Source organism: Leiobunum rupestre, chromosome 11 (genome assembly GCF_980474605.1).
Source record: "Leiobunum rupestre chromosome 11, qqLeiRupe1.1.hap1, whole genome shotgun sequence".
Classification (NCBI taxonomy): domain Eukaryota; kingdom Metazoa; phylum Arthropoda; class Arachnida; order Opiliones; family Sclerosomatidae; genus Leiobunum; species Leiobunum rupestre.
Window position 1 is genome coordinate 49,760,051 of NC_143394.1, and position 20,250 is coordinate 49,780,300.

General features: G+C 36.7%; 2 protein-coding genes across 4 annotated transcripts; one reads left to right on the forward strand and one right to left on the reverse strand.

The window, feature by feature from the left end:
* Positions 1-10,786: 10,786 nt before the first annotated feature.
* LOC149923151 (ubiquitin carboxyl-terminal hydrolase 8-like) lies at positions 10,787-15,371 on the forward strand. 3 transcript variants are annotated; one of them, XM_090162948.1, is made up of 20 exons: positions 10,787-10,891; positions 10,971-11,196; positions 11,261-11,390; positions 11,449-11,668; positions 11,730-11,907; positions 11,972-12,134; positions 12,201-12,351; positions 12,408-12,616; positions 12,680-13,032; positions 13,100-13,326; positions 13,388-13,592; positions 13,657-13,744; positions 13,801-13,928; positions 13,993-14,092; positions 14,153-14,257; positions 14,320-14,556; positions 14,623-14,901; positions 14,968-14,998; positions 15,059-15,144; positions 15,255-15,371. In XM_090162948.1, exons 2-20 carry the CDS (start codon positions 10,994-10,996, stop codon positions 15,291-15,293), a joined length of 3,132 nt encoding a protein of 1,043 aa, XP_090019074.1. In that variant the 5' UTR covers positions 10,787-10,891; positions 10,971-10,993; the 3' UTR covers positions 15,294-15,371. The 3 variants fall into 3 exon arrangements, with proteins under 3 accessions (XP_090019074.1, XP_090019076.1, XP_090019077.1); XM_090162950.1 differs by having other exon boundaries at positions 13,391-13,592; XM_090162951.1 differs by having other exon boundaries at positions 10,828-10,891; positions 11,036-11,196.
* On the reverse strand, positions 15,319-17,776 carry emei (transmembrane protein 161-like emei). Its single transcript, XM_090162952.1, has 10 exons — positions 17,697-17,776; positions 17,540-17,640; positions 17,142-17,480; positions 16,904-17,058; positions 16,783-16,843; positions 16,569-16,712; positions 16,390-16,503; positions 16,155-16,329; positions 15,998-16,094; positions 15,319-15,935 (listed from the first exon to the last, which is right to left on the reverse strand). The coding sequence occupies exons 1-10, from the start codon at positions 17,697-17,699 to the stop codon at positions 15,655-15,657; spliced, it is 1,470 nt and encodes a 489-aa protein (XP_090019078.1). The 5' UTR covers positions 17,700-17,776; the 3' UTR covers positions 15,319-15,654.
* Positions 17,777-20,250: the final 2,474 nt, after the last annotated feature.

Genomic DNA, 20,250 nt, shown 5'->3' on the forward strand with positions numbered 1-20,250 from the left:
ATTTCGTTTCTATTTTAGGTAGAGAGCCGAATGAGGGCTTCTATTCTATTAGGGCGCGATCAAAGCCGGAATTAGCCAAACCCCTCCAAAATGACGTCATGAAAACAAAATATGTTCGAAGCGTCATAATATTCGGGAACATAATCTGGTTTAATTTTTCAAATCAGATTTGTGGTTGTAAAGTTATTGAATAAATATTGATGACGAAAAACATTAAAATTAACCCTAATTTAATTATTAAGTGAAACAAAGCAAGCATGAAAGTAGTATTTAATTTAATTTAAAATGTTATAGAATAATTAGAAAATTCTCAAGCGAATTAAAGGAAAATATAGTAAAACCCATAAGTAAAAATAAGGATTCTTATCGAAAACAGTAAGTAAAATAAAGTTAAATATAGGATGAAGAAGGGTACACGCGACGACGGAATGTTTTCGGGTTATATACTACATGAGAAAACCTCAGGAATTTAGTGGACGGTATTAAAAATATAGGAACCTTGTAAATGTTTTAGAAATGTAATCATTTTGGTAAGAAAATGGACAAACGTTTTGGAATAATTTTTAGTTAATTAAAAAAACCATTGGTTTTTAAAAAAAATCACCTGATTTAAACCATGATTTAAACCAGTGTGGTTTAAACTAGCCACCCCTGTTCCACCACCAATGTTCCGGAGTGGTAGATTAAGATAAACTGTGGCATATTCTAAGTAACCTGCACTAAAGGTAGCATCAAGGTTATTTCTAGTGTGGGTGCTATTAGGCCGAAGTACTATTCAATCAAGATTTCCCGTGGTCTGAATTTATCATAACGTTACATCGTTAGTTATTATAATAATTTACTTTTAATTTTTTAAGAAGGTATACTTATACTAAAATAGTTCACAGTTTAATAAAGAGGAGAGGGGGGGGGGGTAGACAGTCAATTTTTCATAATCCTTAAATTCAATAAAACTATCCAAAATTATGCCAACACGCTCGGCAACATCTCCAATCAACGGCCTTCGCTAATTCTTAATTTTGTTAATCTTATGTTTTTGCCCTCCTCTGATCAGAGATGGGCAAAAAATCATTTGGCGAATAACGAATAAATTACTAAATAACAAAATATCTGATCATATTTATTCGTCGATTGACAGGGCTAAATATTTTAGGTATAGTTATTTGGCAATTAAACAAATATTTGGTCGTGGTCTTATTTGGTAAATAATTTAAAAAATAATATTTTCGACTATTATCTGGAAAATAATATTTTACGAATATTTCATGAACATTCATTTGGTAAATTGTTTTTTTACAAAATATTTTCAGTCATTTTTTCGCGGAATAAAAAAAATTGAAATATTTTCTTTAATTTAAATAACGAATAAGGATTAAGGAGACCTTTGTTCTTTTTGTTTTAGTTAATCGAGTAAACGCAAGGTTCATAATAAAATGCTTATCGCACTATATGGAGTAAACTGTTGCGGGATATTTGACTTCTTGATAATGGCAACATTTAACGCTAATGCCACCGACAAAGCACCTCCAGTTAGAAGCTTTGGACGCAGTGGCGTAATGACAAATTTCGAGCCCCCCGCAGGATATCAAAAGGCCCCTTTATAAAAAAAATGTATTTGTTATAAGGTATTAGTAGTGTCGTAGTAAAGGAAATGCAATATATAATATGTCTATTTAAATTAAAAACCGCGAATTTCATTTATTAAAATTTGATATTTTTTTACGATTTCTACCGTCGGATATTGAGTGAGATTGAATTTTAGTATGGTTTAAAGCCTGTCTTTTGTTCGTCCCGTAACCGATTTTTCTCCATTTTTACAAGATTTTCTTGTAAAAATACTTAAAACGAAAGGGCCCCCTAGTTTGTGAAAATGAAAAGCCCCCCCCCCGTTCTCGGGGTCTGCAGGTCCTTAGTTACGCCACTGTTTGGACGATGCTACGTAAATTATGCGATCGGCAGTATTAGATTAATGTTTTTATTAACCAAATTCACGTATCTTCGTAAGGTTTGTGTATATAGTAAAGGTAAATGATGCTTTCAAGTAAAAATTAGTAGCATTAATTAAATAATTAATAGCTACAGTGGTGTAGCTATAGGGCCGGTGCTAGAACAGGCGAGCGTCTAGGGCCTCGCACTTAGCGACACGTTTTGTGGTCCCCACACCTAAGGGCACTTTTAGGGGTCCCCTTACTTAGCGGCACTTATTGAGGTCCGGCACTTTTTGGGGTTCCCGTACTTTGCGGCACTTATTCGGGCCCCTCATTTATTCCTTCGCAAAACATGTCTGTTGTGAGAAGGGGCCTCGCTCACATGTCGCTGCCTCCCCTCCGACAGGTCTGCTGTGCCTTCGCTGTGCCATTAAATAGTGACCACCATTGCTGGGTAATATTGATACTCTTTGTTAAAATAAAAATAGTGTCGAAAATTGTATTTCGTCTCTGACACCAGAATTAATTTGTCTTTGGAATTTGTATTGCATTTTCTTACAAATTGGACATGTATTCAGTTATTTTCCTTGAGTCTAGCCCTCTCAAATAATTCGTTATCTACTAAATAAAAAATAAACGGAAGCTATTTTTGACGATCTATTTGTAAACTACGCCAACCCGAAATATCTGATGACAAAATATTTCAGTCTTCTTATTTGCAAAATACATTTATTTCAAATGATTTAATAAAACAGATATTTGACCTTTTTATTTATAAACTTATTTTATTAAAAAATATTTTTCTACATTTATTTAAAATATTTTTCTCTAAATAAATTAATTGTAACCTTATTTATAAATAACAACTGACGCGAAAAAAATTTATTCGTTATTCGTCAAATGATTTGTTGCCCATCTCTGCCTCTGATCTACTGTATCCTCTTTCCTACATGATTTTTATTACCATTTTTCAACATTTTTATTGCCATTTTTCAAAATTTTTATTATTCATTTTTCTTTTTTATCCTGTATGACTGCCTACAAGCTTATTTAGCAATAGAGTAAACCACTCACATAGAGTGGAAGGCCCTATGGAAGCGCATGAAACATTACTCCTAACGGGCCAGCTTGTTTTCGAGGCGTGAATAAATATAGTCCGAAGAGCGCTCGAGCGAGAGCGATGGTATTGTTTTTACATTTTTTGGAGTATAAAGTTACTTTTTTATCCAGGTATTGTACCTTAACTTTAGACCAACTTGTTTATTTCACGCCTGGAAAACATGACGTTACGTACGAAAAGTGTTCACAAGTTTCACTGATAGCCTTCCAGTCTATGTGAGTGGGTTGCTCTATGTTATTTAGCTTAGCAGTCTTTCCTTGTAAATAAATAAATAAAACATATATACAGCTCAAGGTGTGACCACTGAGCTTATACTTACAATCGTATGATCGGTCTACGTCTAGGTTGCCCTGTTTGTTAATTATATTAATGACCTGGCTATCACCCAGTGGCGTAGCTATCATAGGGCTGGGCAAGGACGTATAAAAGGGGGGGGGGTTAGGGGTTCAAACCCCCCCCTCCCTTAGGACTCGATTCCTTTCTTACGAAAGGAGCGCAACATTAAGAAATAAACAGTAAAGCTTGTTTTCCACTAGTGCGCGTCATAATGTTATTTTCTTTACGCGCGTAAAAACGTTTGAATGTTTCAAAGCTGAGAAACGTGTCGTTGCGCGCGCCAGTGGAAAACAAGCTTCATGCTTGTTTTCCACTGGCGCGCGCAAAGAAAATAACATTATGACGCGCGCTAGTGGAAAACAAGCTTAAGACGTAAAAATGAATTGAAATATCCGCAACGCAGCACAGCAAAATATATTAATATATTAAATATATTAATAGGATAATTAATATTATCATTTTCTCTCAAATGGATTAAAAAACTTCGTTTGATACACGTGCGGAAATGTCATTGTCACTCGTCCCGAGTCTAGCCAGTACTTTAAATATGCGTTATTGCTAACGAAAATTTCGCGCTAGCTGCGCTCGCGATTTCATCTGGTTGTGTTATAACCCGTCCCCCCTTAGACTTTCTATATCTACATGCTTGGGGCTGGGCGGTGGGGTGCACCGGGTCCCCATAGCTCAGGGAGGCCCCTAAACCTAGGCTATACTGTGGAAAATTCGGGACATGCACGTATTTACGTAAATACTTCGACGCTTCGTCATGCCGAAAAAAGAAACAAGAAAGAGAAGAAAGTAAACAAAAGTTGCCCAAACTAGATAAATATTTAGTTAAACCGGCCTCAGCTATTTCTGTGAAAGTGCCAGAGCCGCCCGGCCCGCCAGACTCTACTTTTGACGAGGAATTACTACTTGAAGATGTGGAACTGGTCGCCACCTCATCGGTTCAATCGGTTGAGAAATCTAGGCTAGAGCCTCTCGATGGTCGACTCGGTCCGACGTTTCAAATCAATACCCCAGACGAAAAATTTATTTTCCGAAAAAAATCTTGATATGAGAAAGTGTGTTGGCCAAGGTTATGACGGGGCCAGTGTAATGATCGAGTGGTATGTATAATGGTGTACAAAAACAAATTAAGGATGTTCAGCCAAACGCCGAACATGTACACTGTACTAGTCATAACCTAAATTTGGTGATAAACGATGCCGTGCGTGGTTGTGTGGAAATACAAAACTTTTTCGGAACTATTCAAGACCTGTATAATTTTTTTTGGTAATAGCATTAAGCGTTGGGATCTGTTATCGTAATTCACTAGCGAATCAGAAATCAGCTTGAATAAATTAAAACCCACCAGATGGTCCAGCAGGGTTAACACGTTATAATTGTGTAGTTCGATATTACCAAAGCATTGTCAGACATAATCCTTAAGAGTCACTGTTGTGTTCGTAATTAATACTACTTAATACTTGAAAGATATTTAATATGTTGACTTAATGATAATTACAAATGAAAAGGGAAAAAGCTTTACGCTGCTGGTTGGTATCTAGGCAGGAACAAAAATGTCCCTAAAGCCCACATGTGCTAAGTTCTACCGTCTGATCTCACTACTTAGGTGGCGCCATCTACACATGTGGTATATGGGTACATTATATTTAGGGATGAAATTTGTGTGTATAACAGTCACAGTAAAGACGAACGGGTTGAAGCAGAAAATATTAAAACAAATGTTCAATTTCGAATTTTTGTTACTCTGCGAATTCATGCACCGTGTGCATTAACTATGTTTAAAAAAAATTGCAAAAATGTGAAATCGATTTGGACGAGGCATGTAGAGCTTTAGAAGACGCTCGAAATAAATTGAAAAGTTACAGAATTGACTTCGAATCATTTAAATGCAAGGCCACTGATACTTCAGCAAAATATGATATTGATCCCCAATTTCAAGTAAAACGGCAGAGAAAATTTAAAAAACATTTGGACGAATTATGGCGTTTTCCATTGGGACTGCTCCGAGCGTGATCCGGATTTGCCTTCTACGTCATTGCTCTACCACGGAGAACTCCGCTAGGTGCTCGGAGGACTAGACTTCCAGCCCTCCCAATGGAATACGAATTTTTCTCGGAGTCACTTTGCTTAAAAATTGCTCTTTTTTGGTTGCCCCGTCCCTCGAGTTGGGGCAGCTCGGATCAATCCGCGAGGGAGCAACAGTGCCAATGGAAGACGTGCCTCCTTTTTGGAGTTGCCCTTTTTGTCCCAATGGAACACGTTTTATATTTAGGAGCGCTCCAGGAGCGCTCAGAGGACTCCAATGGAAAACGCCATTAGATTCTGACCACCGATTCGAAAAAAGGGAAGATATTTTTAAAGTGACCATTTTCAATAATGTTTTAGACATTTTGATATCTCAAGTAAAGCGGCGTTAGTATGAGAGAAATATGTTATATGTAACACCATATGTAACATAATTACTCATAAGTATGCCTCTGTATAATATTTCCATTGAAAAAAATTCGATGAGACCTTGTTTCACGCGGAACATGCATTGAGCGGACCCAAAAATGCAAAAATGCTTATAATCCTTGCGCTATTGAAAAGGTTACCATGGAAATGAAATCATGTGATCGCGAGGCACGAGCTAAACTTGAAATGGGCAAAGCCAGAAACGCGCGAGGAATTCTCACTAATTTCCGTTTCCCATCAGTAAAGTTGATGACGCATATTTCGTCACGGACTTCTAAGTGATGCAAATTACGTCATATCCAGTGAACAAGGTTTCATTAACGAAAATGCTTTTATGGCATACTTATGAGTGATTATGTTACATATGGTAACACGTTTGATTTTCTAACGCCAAAAGTTTTAGCAGATATTGACCGAGCAGTTTTATTACATTAATGTGATCAATTTCAGTTAAAATATTCTGATATAATAGGACCAAATTTTTCGCTTCAATTTCTCAATTTTTACAATTTTCTTCTACCTGAATTAACCGAAGTGTGGACTGTTCAACAATTATGCAGTGTAATTATAACGAAATTCAGAGTTCTTGAATGTGACCTAACAGAAGTGTTTACCGCAATTTTATTATTTCACACTTTAAACCTGTAACTTCTGGCTAAAAAAATTAAAAGTTATTTGCGGAATAGTCTGCGACAAAATCGGCTTTGCCATTTATCATTAATAGCAATCGAGAACAAGGCTGCATCAAATTGAATTTGAACGAAGTGATTGATAATTTTTTAAACATTAAAGTCCGCAAAAGATTGCAAGTTTTCATTCAAAAAATTTTAAATAGAAAAATAAAAGATTTTTCATTAGCTATTTTTTTCTTAAACATATTGGTTAGGGGGCCTATTGGTTTTTTTTTGCACCAAGGCCCCTTGCCCTTTAGCTACGCCACTGCTATCACCTTCTGCCGCAAGATATCAAAAGGGCCCTTTATAAAAAAAAACCTTTTTATTGGTTATCAAGCATTAGTACAATTTTCGTAGCAAAAAATTAATTCTTAAGACGAAAGGGCCCCCTATTTTGTGAAAATGTCACCGGCTCCCCCGCGGTCGCGTGCTCTGCGGGTCCCTAGTTACGCCACTGCACTGTACTGATTTTGACAATGAAAGAGGTTTGAGATTTAGTGGGGAAAAATCGAAGGCACTAGGGTTTCGGGCTGCCGCTCAACTAGCTGAAGAAACGGCTACCCAACAGGGTAGCGAGTGCCGAGTTAGAGTTATTTGATGAATACCTAGGAGTGCTCTTTTCTACTAGGACAAAATAATATCTATTCCCTTTTGAAAAACAACTAGTTCTAAAAGCTACCCGCCAGCGATGTGGTAAGTAATATGGCTGGACATCCTTACAACAAATACAACACTATGAAAATCGGTGCGGTACCCGCTCTGACACTTGCCAATGAGGTTTTACAGTGGGGTAGCCAGAAATTCTCCAATGAAGGGGTTCAAACTATGTAAAATACCTGAGAGGGGTCGAAAAGGGGGTTAAATATTAGTACAGCCCAAGTTACACCCAAGAGGCGGGGGATAGACACGGAAACCCTCCCCTTGTCCACCGCACTGAGATTTTAAGTATATCAAGGTACTCTCTAGCAGCACTTGAGCGACAAGTTGGCCGAGCAGCTTTGTCTGCTGGGTCATAAGCGGCCAACTCTGCAATTAAAGGAGAACTTGACTGTCAGAGTTTGCTGGCAGCAAGGGAGGCAGCTAGGAAATTAAAGTATCTTGGCAGACTGCAGTTATTACCCGACTACATGCTCCCAAGAGCAGTCTTTCGCACCCTTCGACAAGAGGGTTTTAACTCTGGCCCCTTCAAACGTTTGGAGAAATTACTTAAAATCTACGGCCAAGCCAATGCCATACAATGGACCACATGTGATGCTTGGGAAATTAAGGGCCTGTTGCAAAAGCCCTATCGCCAAAGTGCTAGCCCATAGAATTTAACATGTGCGATTCTAGCAAAGCAGACTTTTGCAACGGGCCCTAGTTTACTTCGTAAACCCGCTGGCACCAGGAAATCGAAATCAAAAAGCGCTTAAAATTGTATGACGCATGCAGAAGCCACATTGCGAAGATTTTCATGATGGCTCATGGGCCAGCCGTCCTTTTTTTATTCGGGTTTATTTGAGCACTTCCTAATTTTTTACTACATTACATGTATATGTTTGGGACGTTCTTTTTCTGCACAACTCGGGAGTATCGGAAATATTCTAAAAGTGTAACAGAGGCTTCTATATAGTCTCAATTGTAGTATGCTATATAAATTGGTGTACTACTTTTCTTCAGTTGGCTAATGCTAATTATTAAATTAAGTTATTTGTCAGAGCATTTAGTCATCTTCTAAAATCTATTTTATGGAGCGGTACTTCGGCAAGAAGGACAACCATGCAGTCGCGTATGCCTCTCGAGCACTAACATCGACCGAGCGTTACTACGCACAAATCGAAAAGGAATGTCTAGCGATAGTGTTTGTTTGACAGGAATTCGAAAAATATCTAGTGGGTCACTCCGAATTCCTAATAGTCACAGACCACAAACCCCTTATACCCATCTTTGGCAAGTCACTGCGATCAGCCCCAAAGCGTCTCCAAAGAATGTAACTCCGTCTTCAGGCATTCGACCTAAAAATTCAATATCAGCCAGGATATTTACTTCACGCAGAGCCTACGTAGAAAATACACCACCTAACTATGACGCAGCAAGCATGGAGATAGAACAAGTACACCAAGTATAAGATATGCTGTACAGTACGCAGAAATAGCAGAAATAGTATATAGAAGAGAGATACCTTCCAGCTAGGAGCAAAAGTGGATATAAAACAGAAAGTCTGGGAGGAAACGGGTTCGTTAGCTTTCCCAGTGGTTTCCTTCAAAAATGAGGAGCTGTTTCCCCTATACAATGATTGAGCCAATCAGGAACGACTCTTTTACGTTTGGCCTATGTCTCATGACGTCACGGTCAGAGGAAATAGTTCAGATGGGCGATGCTAGCTAACCTAGCGGTAAAACCAAGAAGCATATTCTCCTTGGTAAATCTCCCGAAGACGTTGTCTCGTTGGTTAATTTATTCCTTTTTCAAAAATTTTGCCTCTGTTAAGTTCAAGAGTCACTGTGGCTCAAGCTCGTAAGAAATATACACCAGAAGAGTTAGCTTTAAAGCCGAAAAGTAAATTTAGTCAGTGTAATTTATTTATAAAAGATTTGTATTCAATTGGTACTATACAAACCAGTGAAGATTTAAACCAAGGCTTAACTAAAATTCCAGTAGATAGGGATGTAGACAAATTTTAGTATAGTAACATGGATTAAATAACCTTATAAGGTTATTTAATCAATGATAGTAATAACCAAGGTAATAATGCAGAATCGCAAACTGAGATTGGAGAGTTCATTTGCATATATTGGGTCACAAATTATAACTGGGTCAAGTCCTTCTTCATTAAGTACTAAATTGTATACCCAATTGTTCCATGCGTACAGAAAGCCACTATCCTCCTCTTTCTTCAGAGTAATGCGAATGTAACAACTCGTGTTGAGAGCACATATCTTCTAGTAGTTCTTTTAAAGTTTGATTGTTTTTAAATTCGTTAAACACTTTAAGCCGCACACCCTATTCTAATAAAACAAAAACGTTTTTATTAATTATCTACCTAAGCCTTGCCAAACATATGAATTTTCACAAAGAGCAGACGCACCAAATCCAGCCCAAAGACTATATAATCAGATGGCTAAGGAACTGAAGAAGAACTATAATATATCAGCCGATTTACGCAGGTACATGCGAGTAAAGTGCCATTTGTAATGCTCCGCCAAAGGGGGTAGGCACAAACTAGGGGCATGCTTGGGGGATCCTCATTTTTGATGGAACCGGGCTACCGGGTCCTCCCAGACTTTCTGTTTTATATCCACTTTTGCTAGGAGCAACAAACACAAGCAGAACGCCGCTAGCCTTTAAACACACTAAGGCAGGGTTGTGTACAAATTTCATTGGACGAACCTTTACGCTGAACGTTTTACGGAAAGTGGGAAGACAATTTCCGAATTTTCCCCTTCCAACGGCAGCAGGCGATAATGCGTCTAACCAATGAAAAATGTACACAATAAAATGCACGACTTTTGACGGGTTGCGTTATTCTTGTGTGGGGTGCTGTGTTTGTTGCACCTAGCTTCCAGTGAGTTTGAAGACGCTCGACATAATTAAAGAAAAACCAAAGAACGATCCCTTCAGTCAAAATCTCATAAAGACTATAATTAAGAAACGTCTGGCCGAACATGAAAAAGGATCTCCCCTACGAACTACGACAATACCACAATGAAGCTCACTCATTCTCAACTAAAACGGCGTCTGTTTAGTCAATTCCTAGAACAGGTGGACCCTCACCACCACCAGCTACGGGGCCTTTCCGAAATAGACAATATATTCGATTTCTTACAGAATCGCCCCCCTGATCACTCCGCGTAATCGGTGTACAGAGCCGTATCTTTGACGGTACTAATGGGATTACGCGTAATCTTTGAAGTCCCTGCCTTTGGCTATTTTGTGTAAGTTTTTATTTTTTCACGGTTGGGTGTCACCCCCAAAACGGCCTCAAACGGGTCACCCCCGCCTAGCTACGCCACTGGTCAAAGTATTTAGGTTAAACTCGGACGTCATCTTGGAAAATATCTTTACCATATATCATAAGCCTATCATATATATATATTTGCCCTCCACTATATGCCCTGAAGAAGTAAAACACTTTTAGTAAGAAAAACAGATGAAGCCTCAAGCGAAAAAATTTAAAATTGTTGAATCGAGACATAAAATTGACTAAAAATTCGAAACACTCGCTTCGTTTGAATACTAAAAAACGCGCCACAAAATTTTGTTTTAAAGGCCGACAATATAGAATTTATAGATGTCGCTTTTTACGTTTTTATTACGTCTGTTTACACTTTACAGAAACCGAAAGCCGCCTCTTTTACTCTTTCCTCTAATTGCATTAATTTTTAAATTTCGTAAGTTAATTAATATTATTATGATTGAAATGTAATCAATCAACTTTGTCGCTCTTATATGTTACAATTTCTTGACTAGAATTATGAATTTTCCCTGTTCTTATGAAAAATAATGAGGTCACAGAAGTCATTGTCTTATTGCAGCGGGAGTGCCGAACCTCTGGAAGTCAAGCACATTTATGGTTTCTTACTATAAACTTAATTAAAACAAAAATGCCATCAAAAAAAGTTGATTTACATCTTGCTAAATCGTTGACTGAATTGAACAGTAAAATTTCAAAAATTAGTAATAATAACCCAAAATTGTGAGTCCCTTATTAAGGATTTCATGTTTTACTAGTTCTAATTATTTTTGCAATATATTCGTAGGTTGAGTAACACTACCAGTAAACTCTTTAAAGAAGCCCAACTTAAGGAAAACTTGGGTGATGAAGAAGCAGCTTATATCTTGTATACCCGCTGCATAAATTCTGTTCTTTATTTAAACTCTTGTAAACATGTAAGTTAGTTAAATCGAATGAATGAATATTTCAAAATACTTATGCATTATTCTTCAGGACTTAGGCTTAGACAATTCTTCTGTTAACTGTGCAATCAACAATGCTGAAAAATTAACTGTCAGTCTTAAACAACGGTATCAAAATAAACAAAACAAGGAAAATGGAGACCCGCATAATATAAGTATTGAAAACCATACAGTAAACTCTGAAAAAAATGATGACTTATTCATAAGTGGAAGTAAAATTATTCCTACTTCAAAGCTTGAAAAAGAAAATGGTAATAATCTATTTTTCCCTCGTGACTCTGAAAATATAATATGTTTTTGTTATTTGAGCAGTGCCTGTTAAAGAAACAACTTCTAATAAGTCTTTTACCAGTACTCAATTGTATAACATGTTGTATGAAGAGAAAGAAAATGTTGTTATATTTGATGTCAGATTAACTCGTGACTATAATAAATCTCACATAAAGCATTCCCTAAGTACTAATATACCCGAAGAAATACTTAAACCTGGGTGAATTAAGGCTTTTTTTTAATTATATAATAAAAATTGGTTATCAATTTTTGCTTTTTTACAGTATAACTGCTTCTGCAATTGAAAAAATGCTTTCTCCAGAGGCGAAAGAAAAATTTAGCAAAAGGGGAAATTTTGAATATGTTGTCTTACTCAATTGGGAGAGCTCTAAAGACACAATTAATATAAAATCTCCTCTTTTTACACTTAGAGAGGCTTTAACTAAAGTGAGTACCATTGTAATTATTCATTGTCGTTCATCGTGACTCATATTTTTATACTGTAATGTCTAGTGGACTTCTACCAATGTTTTGAAGAGTGACCCGTTGATTTTGGAAGGTGGCTATGAAGAATGGCTTCTTCATTACCCCACCCAAACAACAAATCCAAATGTATCAAAAGAGGAACAGTTGTTAAACACTTCATCAGCTACCTTAATTTCATGTAAAATTGGGCATTTAAGGCAAAACCAATTTATGCTTACTATTTATCACTTGCAGTGGATGTTGACTACCCTGATCTAAATGATGAGGTTGTGAATGTAACCCAGACCTCCGATCTTGAAGTCATTAATTTAGATGAGAAGGCAAAATCATTTAGTCAAGAAGTACCATCCTCTTTTCCAACTGTCGACCGTACCTTGAAACCTACTATGGTCATCAAACCAAAACCAGCTTGGCAAATTGAAACAAAAGTTACGAACCAAAGAGTACGAACCATAAGCCCTTAGTGTCAATAGAAAATAAAATAAATAAAATAGGTATATTTTTAGGATATAGATAAAAGTTTCAATCGTTTGGAAACCATGACTGATGAGCAGTTGCATAACACTGTAAAAAGATTAGAGAAGGAGAAAGAGTTTGCTAAACTTTGCAGAGAAAAAGAAAATGAAGCGGATGAAGAATTGAAGAGGCTTATGCAACAAGAAGCTAACCAGGTTTTAGACAAGATACAGCAACTAGAAATTCAAAAGAAAAAGCTGGAGGAGGGACGTAAACTTTTGGAAGAGGAAAATACGAGTTTGAAACTTAAATTATCCCAACATCATGTAGATACTAGTCAGTCGGAAAAAGCTATAATGATAAAACTGGAAGAGAAAAAATTGAGAGACATTGAAGTAGAAAAGTAATGGGTGTTGGTGAGAATTTTTTAAACCTTTAATTAAATTTTAACACCATTTTTGAATTCTTAGGTTAAGGAATGAACGTAAGAAACGTGAAATGGATGAAAAGGCCTTCTTTGAGGAACAGGCAGAAATCAGGATAAAATATGAACGTAAGAAAATGGAAGAAAAAGCATTCTTGGAGGAGCAGGCAGAAATTAAGCTAAGAAATGAACGTAAAAAAAGTGAATTGGAAGAAAAGGCATTATTGGAGGAACAAAAACAGACAGAACTTAAATATAAAAATTTGAATTTAGGTATTAGTTAAAGAAGGTTAGACTAAATATATCACATTCATTAATTTTCAATTTGTTGTAGAAGACATTAAAAGTAAAAGGTCTGATGAAAGTTCCAAATCAGAATTTACATTACCATTGAAAGAAGAACCCAATTCAAGCAAACGAGGTTTATCTCGTTCTCATTCGTCACCAAATATAGCACAGTTAATAGAAGGATCTGGAAAGTTTGACAAAAATAGATCCCGTATACCTAACATAAATAGAGAAGCCAAACCAGCTAGTTTGTAAGAATCTGCCTTAGTTTATTAATATTATATTTTAAAGTATTTAAAACTCAATCCATTATAGGACTATGCCTTCAGTTAATAGAGTATTAAAGCCTCACGAAACAAGCGTTGCCAGACAAAGAAATTTCAATCCAGTTTACAGCAGTCAGGTAAATCAGCTTTTAAAGTTAATCGCTGAATTTGTCACTTATTTAATATTTTTTAGGGAAATGCTCAAACTGGGCTGCGAAATTTGGGTAATACATGCTTCATGAATTCTGTGATTCAGTGCCTATCAAATACAGCCAGTCTTGTTCACTATTTAGTGTACCAAGATTACGCTGGTGATATAAAGTAATTTAATTCTAGGCTAATTTTTTTACGTAATGAGCCATAAAAACCACATCCCTTTTTACAGAGCTAGTGGTAGCAGAGGTGAAGTTATAGAGGAGCTATCTATACTTGTGGACCAATTACGCAGCGGCAATTGTAGATCTATAACTCCATCTGATTTTAAAGTAATACTAAGTTAAGTTGATGAAATTGTAACATCAAAATAACATATTTACATTTTTCAGAATACCGTCAGTAGATACCTCAAAATTTGCATAGGAAATGAACAACAAGACGCTCATGAATTTCTCACGAAACTCATGGAAAAATTGCATTCTGAAATAAATACTGTAAATTTAGAATATGAAAATCTTTTTTTGAATGTGCAGATTTATAAAATACTGATTTTCAGGGGGACTCTTCAAACAAAGCCCCTCCGCCTGAAACTGATAAAATGACTGTTACCATGGGAGCCAAAAAATTTTGGTCCTGGCACATGCAGAGAAATAAATCCGCCATCACGGATATTTTCGAAGGACTCTTACTCTCCCAGCTAACTTGTTTGCACTGCCTATCTGTCTCTAACAGTTACGAAGTTTTTTCGTGCCTTTCTGTTCCAATCCCCTCATCTAGCAGATGCACTTTAAATGTAAATAACATATTAACCTCTAATTTCAAATCAAGATTTTAATAAAAAATGGCTATTTTCATCCAGGAATGCATGAGATCTTTCTTAAAAACTGAAAGAATATCAGGCGATGCTGGTTGGAATTGCCCGACTTGCAAACAGAAAAGAGAAGCTGAGAAGCAAATGTTTATAGTAAAACTGCCGCAAGTCTTGGTTGTTCATCTCAAGAGGTTTTCCTACGAGGGAATGTGGCGCAGCAAATTAAAAACAATGGTTGATTTCCCTCTTTATAAACTGGACATGAGTCCGTATTTTGCAAATGGTTGTGCTAATTATAATTCAAAATTTTCCTTGTTTGGAATTGTTGTGAGTGTGACAAATGAAATATCAAAGATTTGACTAATTGTACTAACTAAAACGCCTTATTTTTAGAATCACTTTGGAACCCTTGAAGGAGGCCATTGTAAGTATTTTAATTTCCCGACACAAAATTATATGACAACTAATGTTGCGGTATTTTCAGACATAGCAGCCTGTAAATCGAATGGGGAGAAATGGTTTAAATACGACGATCAAGAAGTAACCGAGATTAGTTCAAATTCAGTTGTGGTAAGTGGTTTTTTTTAAACCACTCTTAAATTTGAAGAGCCCCAAGGAATCGGTTATAAGGCTAATATTTTTTAAATACTAACCAAATTCTTCTTTTTGGACTTTTTCAGACTGACGCAGCATATATGATGTTTTATAATCTAGTCTAGACTTAAAAGTAAGCACTCTTTGTACATTAAAAAACGCCTTCATTGTATATCAGAATCTTAAATAAATATTAATTTATCTTTTTTTAAATCACTTTAATAAATTAATATAGTAGAAATTAATTTTTGGCCAGCTCTACACAACTGAACTTCCATAGTTCTACAGTTCCCATTTGCGCGTGTTTTGAGAATGGCCACAGTTAAATTTCAAGGAAGGTAAAAAGAGTATTTGCACGTTCTACCTTCCCAAAAGAGAACTGCCACCCAACTTTAACCATACAAATTACAAAAACAGTCCAGCAGGGAAGTTTCAATTCCACGCATTAACTAACCTATCAAACATTCCAAACAATAACCTCATTATTTAACTATCACTAAAATATGAACAATATAAGAGCCCGAGAGCACTGGTTGCGAACCATACAGTACATAACCACCACGTCATGAACCCTAGAACGCCTCGATATAAAACTGGTGTGAACACCTTTTTCAAATCCGTGAGTGTTAGAGAGAAACTTTGACTAGCTTCCAGCACAGATTCTCCCATCACTTGTCTTTGGGCACCCTCAGAAATTGAGGATGTAACAAGGGATTCGTCAATAGTTCCATTACCAACCATCGATGGTGGAATCCAACTATATTCTCCTAAAAAATTAAGTAGTGACAGTACTGAAAACTACTATTTTCCTTTTTAATTTCAAGTTTACCCAGTGTTTTTAGTAGAAATGATGTATAAAGGCACAAAAGTAGGGGTGTAATATACTGAAGAGCCACTACGCAAAGATAGTAGAAAACTCTAGCAACCTAAAAGATATTAAAAATAAGTTTACTGAAAAACTGGAGTGAAAATATGAATTTTCCAACCGTTTTCTGCAGTTCAATGTTACTGATGTTACCCGCTTCCCTTCTTAACTTGAGAAGTTTTCCCGGAGCCATATTTAAGTATGACTGGAGATACGATGGCATCAGTGCTACACGAAATAAAACTACAACGACTATCACCAATAATCTGGTTGTTTCAAACATATCAGATCTCATTCTGCCAAATAAGGTATAAAAATTTATGGATTATCAAGATTTGTTCTTTAAGGCATCATACATTGTTCCTTCCATTCCTGGCCAAGTTCTTTTTGTAAGATAGTCACGTGCAACTGGTTTAACCCACGATAGTACTACTAGTAAAGGGGACAAAAAACTCAGGTGCAGAAGTACCCTGTTGAATCAAAGTTGTTAAGTTGTAATAGAAAGAAAACCCTTGTTTAACTATTCTCTATTTACTTGAAGAAATGACTTTCACTGCTGTATTTTAAGCAGTCGTGGTGCATTCTTGCGAATCTTAACCCAGGAAATGTAAAAAATGCGCCAACTAGACCACACCAAACAGCCAGGCTTAGTTTAAACATTAACTTTGAAGTTGGTCCACTAAGATAACAAAACCAAATTAACTATTTTTTTACCTCATTAACATTCCAAAACTGAAGTTAAAACCAACCTAGAAACAACCCCTTGACCCATCAAAAAATGGTGAGCACTGGCGTTAAAGCTCTGATATGCTAAAGGATAAATTGTGGTGAGTTTTCATGTTGGGAAAATGTTAATTTACAAAAACTAACCATTTTCTAAGCCGAACTCCAGCATATTTTCATCTACAATTAACACTATCATGGCTACTAAGAAGAAAAATAACCCCATAGTCAGGCACATGGAACGTTCCCCTATGGGTTCTTCTCCACGAAAATATAAGACCGTCAAAGAAAACAACACTTTCCTATTTTTATGGTTAAGGATTTTAACAATTTCAGCATTTCTAAGCAAGCGTAACTAACCCTGAAGTAATTTAAGAAAGGATACACTGTAAACCCAATGACTAGCAGACACCATAATAAACTCAGATTAACTTCGTCTTTTCCTTGGAAACAGTAGTAATATAACTCCGTTAAAAAATAGACAAATAGGGAGCAGGCTGCAAAGTCTAGGAGCCACTGATATTCTGGATAATAGCGCAATTGTAGCATATCTAAACGCCTTATAACAGCGCTATCAAGGTCCATTTCTATGTTCCTAGGAACCAGGAAATGATTTCTTTCATCCACAATCCTATCTCTTCCACGTTTCCCTTTAGGTTTAGCTTTAGGAACACCACCTAAAGTTCGAAGTTCTTCATCTGTTGGGTGAAGATACCTCACTAGGCTTAAAACAAAATAATATAGTTAATTTTGGTATTGAACTAAAAACTGTAATTGCTTTACCGGTCGCATATTAACCATTGAGCAAATGAAAAATATCCAGATAATTTAGATAGGACAGAAGCCATAATCATGGTCAGTAATAACTGCATACCCAATACCGCCTGCAATAAAAAATTTACATAAATAAACGTTATTATCTATTTCATTTTTTAGTTACCATTTTTCAGATTATTATTAACTTCCTAATTTACTTAAATGGTAATTAAATCGAAACACACAAATTTCCACAATAAACTGGGAAAGCATGGAGGTGGAGCACGTTTTCTTCTTTTTTTTATTAAATGAATTTTATTTTTAACAACCAACACAAATGGCGCCACCATAGAAATCTCAAAGCCTGGGCACGGCCACTGCGCATGCGCTCGCGTACTCTCGCCCCATAGCACGGGCAACTAAGATCACGCGCTGTTCGCGAGAGATGCGCGAGACATCAAAGTTGGCCGTGCCCATAGCGGCCCGCTCAAAGAATTTCAAATCAATGCATTGGCGCGAAACTAAAGTTTAGCGATTAGTGTCATCGTCGTCCGCCGAGAGCGCTTCGTCCCAACCCTAAAAACGCGTCTTTTTACAACCGATTTAACATCATACCAGTAGCTGAAAACTATTCGTGAGTTCTGAACCGTTAAGAGAACGGCCTAGGACTGAGCTGTGACGTCAAGCAAAAGTTCTGGATAGTTCAGAACTTTTGTACGAATAGTTGTGTTCAAATGAGGATCGTACGATTTGACGTACGCAGCCCGATGTGCAGACGAATTTTAGAGATTTCAACCTTGAGTTCCGGCCAGTACTTGCTCTTGACACGGCCAACTTTGATTTCTCGCGCATCTCTCGCGCTACAGCGGCCATCTCATTCGTTGACGTTCCTGTGTTAACCTATGAGCAAAAGATGTGTATGACGTCAGCGCCCCTAGCGGATTATTATTTTTAGTATAGTTTTTACATTGTGGACAATATAACCACCGAGCGTGGCGCTGAACTCCTACACATTATAGTACAGTTTATAGGGGGAAAATCCTTGCTCGCGGAATTTCGACGAATGTGTTGGCCGTAGTAGCGCGAACAGCGCGTGATCAAAGTTGGCCGTGCTCTTGAGCAGGTACCATTTAGAACGGTTCCGAACGGTTCAACAAGAGGTTCTTGTCTGCCAATAGTTTGCATTTGGGTAGTTCTAGATTTTTTTTGCCGAATAGTGCGCATGGGGACTGGTTGAACGGTTCAGAACTCACGAATAGTTTTCAGCTACTATCTCTGATCATACTCTATGGTGGGAAACTCAACAACTGATGAGTACGTGCTGCTAAAAAGTACCTAAATATTCTAAAAGCGAATTTTTTTAATTTTTAAATTATAATTGAAAGTTACATTTCCATTTATATCTTAAAAAATTAGGTTTCAGTTCAGTTTTTTTTTCAAATTGTTTAGCAAGAAAGTTAACCCTAGATAGTTTTAGTTACAACTTTACCTTGTCTCGTAGGCATTTTTCCATACATATAATAAATATATAAACTTCATTGTCTTGTAAAGAAAATAAAATGTTTATATAGGTGGAATTTGTTAATTTTTATTATAAATATGTTCTAAGATTTACCTTGTTTGAAACCCTTTTAATAATAAGTTACAACATATATTTATATGGTTTTGAATTTCATTTTTCAATAAGTCAATGGATTCACTAGATTATACAAACTATTGGAGCGTAGTAATACAGTTTACAGGTAATTAGAAATTAAACAATTTTTTTCGACAATTTAGTTACCCTTACTTAACTAGATTAAAATGCTTTTGCGTTGCGTTCCTTATTGCAAATCTAAAAAAATGATGAAACTCTGCGAGAAAGATGGCTGAAAATCATATCTCATAATAATTACAAAATAAATGACACATCAGCATCAAGTGTAGTATGCAGTTTACACTTAAGTGACACAGATTATCGTAAAGGTACAGAATTCATCTTTAAATGAGAATTGTGGGGCTTGACATTTTCAAAGAACCTGTAAACAATTTGGATATAAATATACTGGAGTCTCTAGACCCTTGGGGGTGGGATATAGTGACCTGAAATTAAAAATTAGTCCATGGATAATTTCAGCTTGTTACGAGAAACTTAATCGACGAGGGGTAAGACACTCTCGGATGACTTGTACACCGAGTTCGAGTACTTAGTACTGTTAAAGGTACGGATTTTTAAGAGCTCACGAACTCTTATTAGCACAGTCAGAGGTACGACAGTGTACACCGAGTTCGCGGAGTGACCAACCCCTCGGTAATCGAGAAAGTTTCTCAAAATGTGAAACGTTCAATATAACTTTTACGGCAGTCATTCCTGGAAATATGTAAATAATAACTTTGTTTAAACTCCTCCATATTATGGATTGTAAATATTTAAAAAAATAACTTACTTTCAATTTCTCAGTTAATAAAATATTTACTATTGGCCTACAAGCGTAAATTGTGATTATCCAAGCAGGCCCGTAGCCAGGGGGGGGGGGGGGCAGTACGGCGCCCGTACTCGGATCTCTTTCGCCCGACCTAGCCTTTTCTGCAACTCAACTCCGACGCCCCCTTTTGGGACAATTCGCCCCTCCTAAAATATGGATCGCCCGCTCTATATCGATGTCCTGGCTACGGCCCTGTATCCAAGCAGTCTCTTTTCATCGACGTGTTGTCGACTGTAACAGCTGACACTGTAGCGAGAATGTTTTCTAGGGACC

Bases quoted from the DNA above. Each gene is read 5' to 3' on its own strand.
- LOC149923151 (XM_090162948.1), top strand. From the start codon at position 10,994: ATGAAAAATAATGAGGTCACAGAAGTCATTGTCTTATTGCAGCGGGAG. The intron at 12,352-12,407 runs GTAAAATTGGGC...TATCACTTGCAG, and splicing joins ATCAGCTACCTTAATTTCAT to TGGATGTTGACTACCCTGAT. The intron at 13,745-13,800 runs GTAAATCAGCTT...AATATTTTTTAG, and splicing joins ATCCAGTTTACAGCAGTCAG to GGAAATGCTCAAACTGGGCT.
- emei (XM_090162952.1), bottom strand. The intron at 16,844-16,903 runs GTTAGTTTTTGT...TTTATCCTTTAG, and splicing joins GGAGTTCGGCTTAGAAAATG to CATATCAGAGCTTTAACGCC. The intron at 15,936-15,997 runs GTAAACTTGAAA...TTAATTTTTTAG, and splicing joins ATTTCTACTAAAAACACTGG to GAGAATATAGTTGGATTCCA.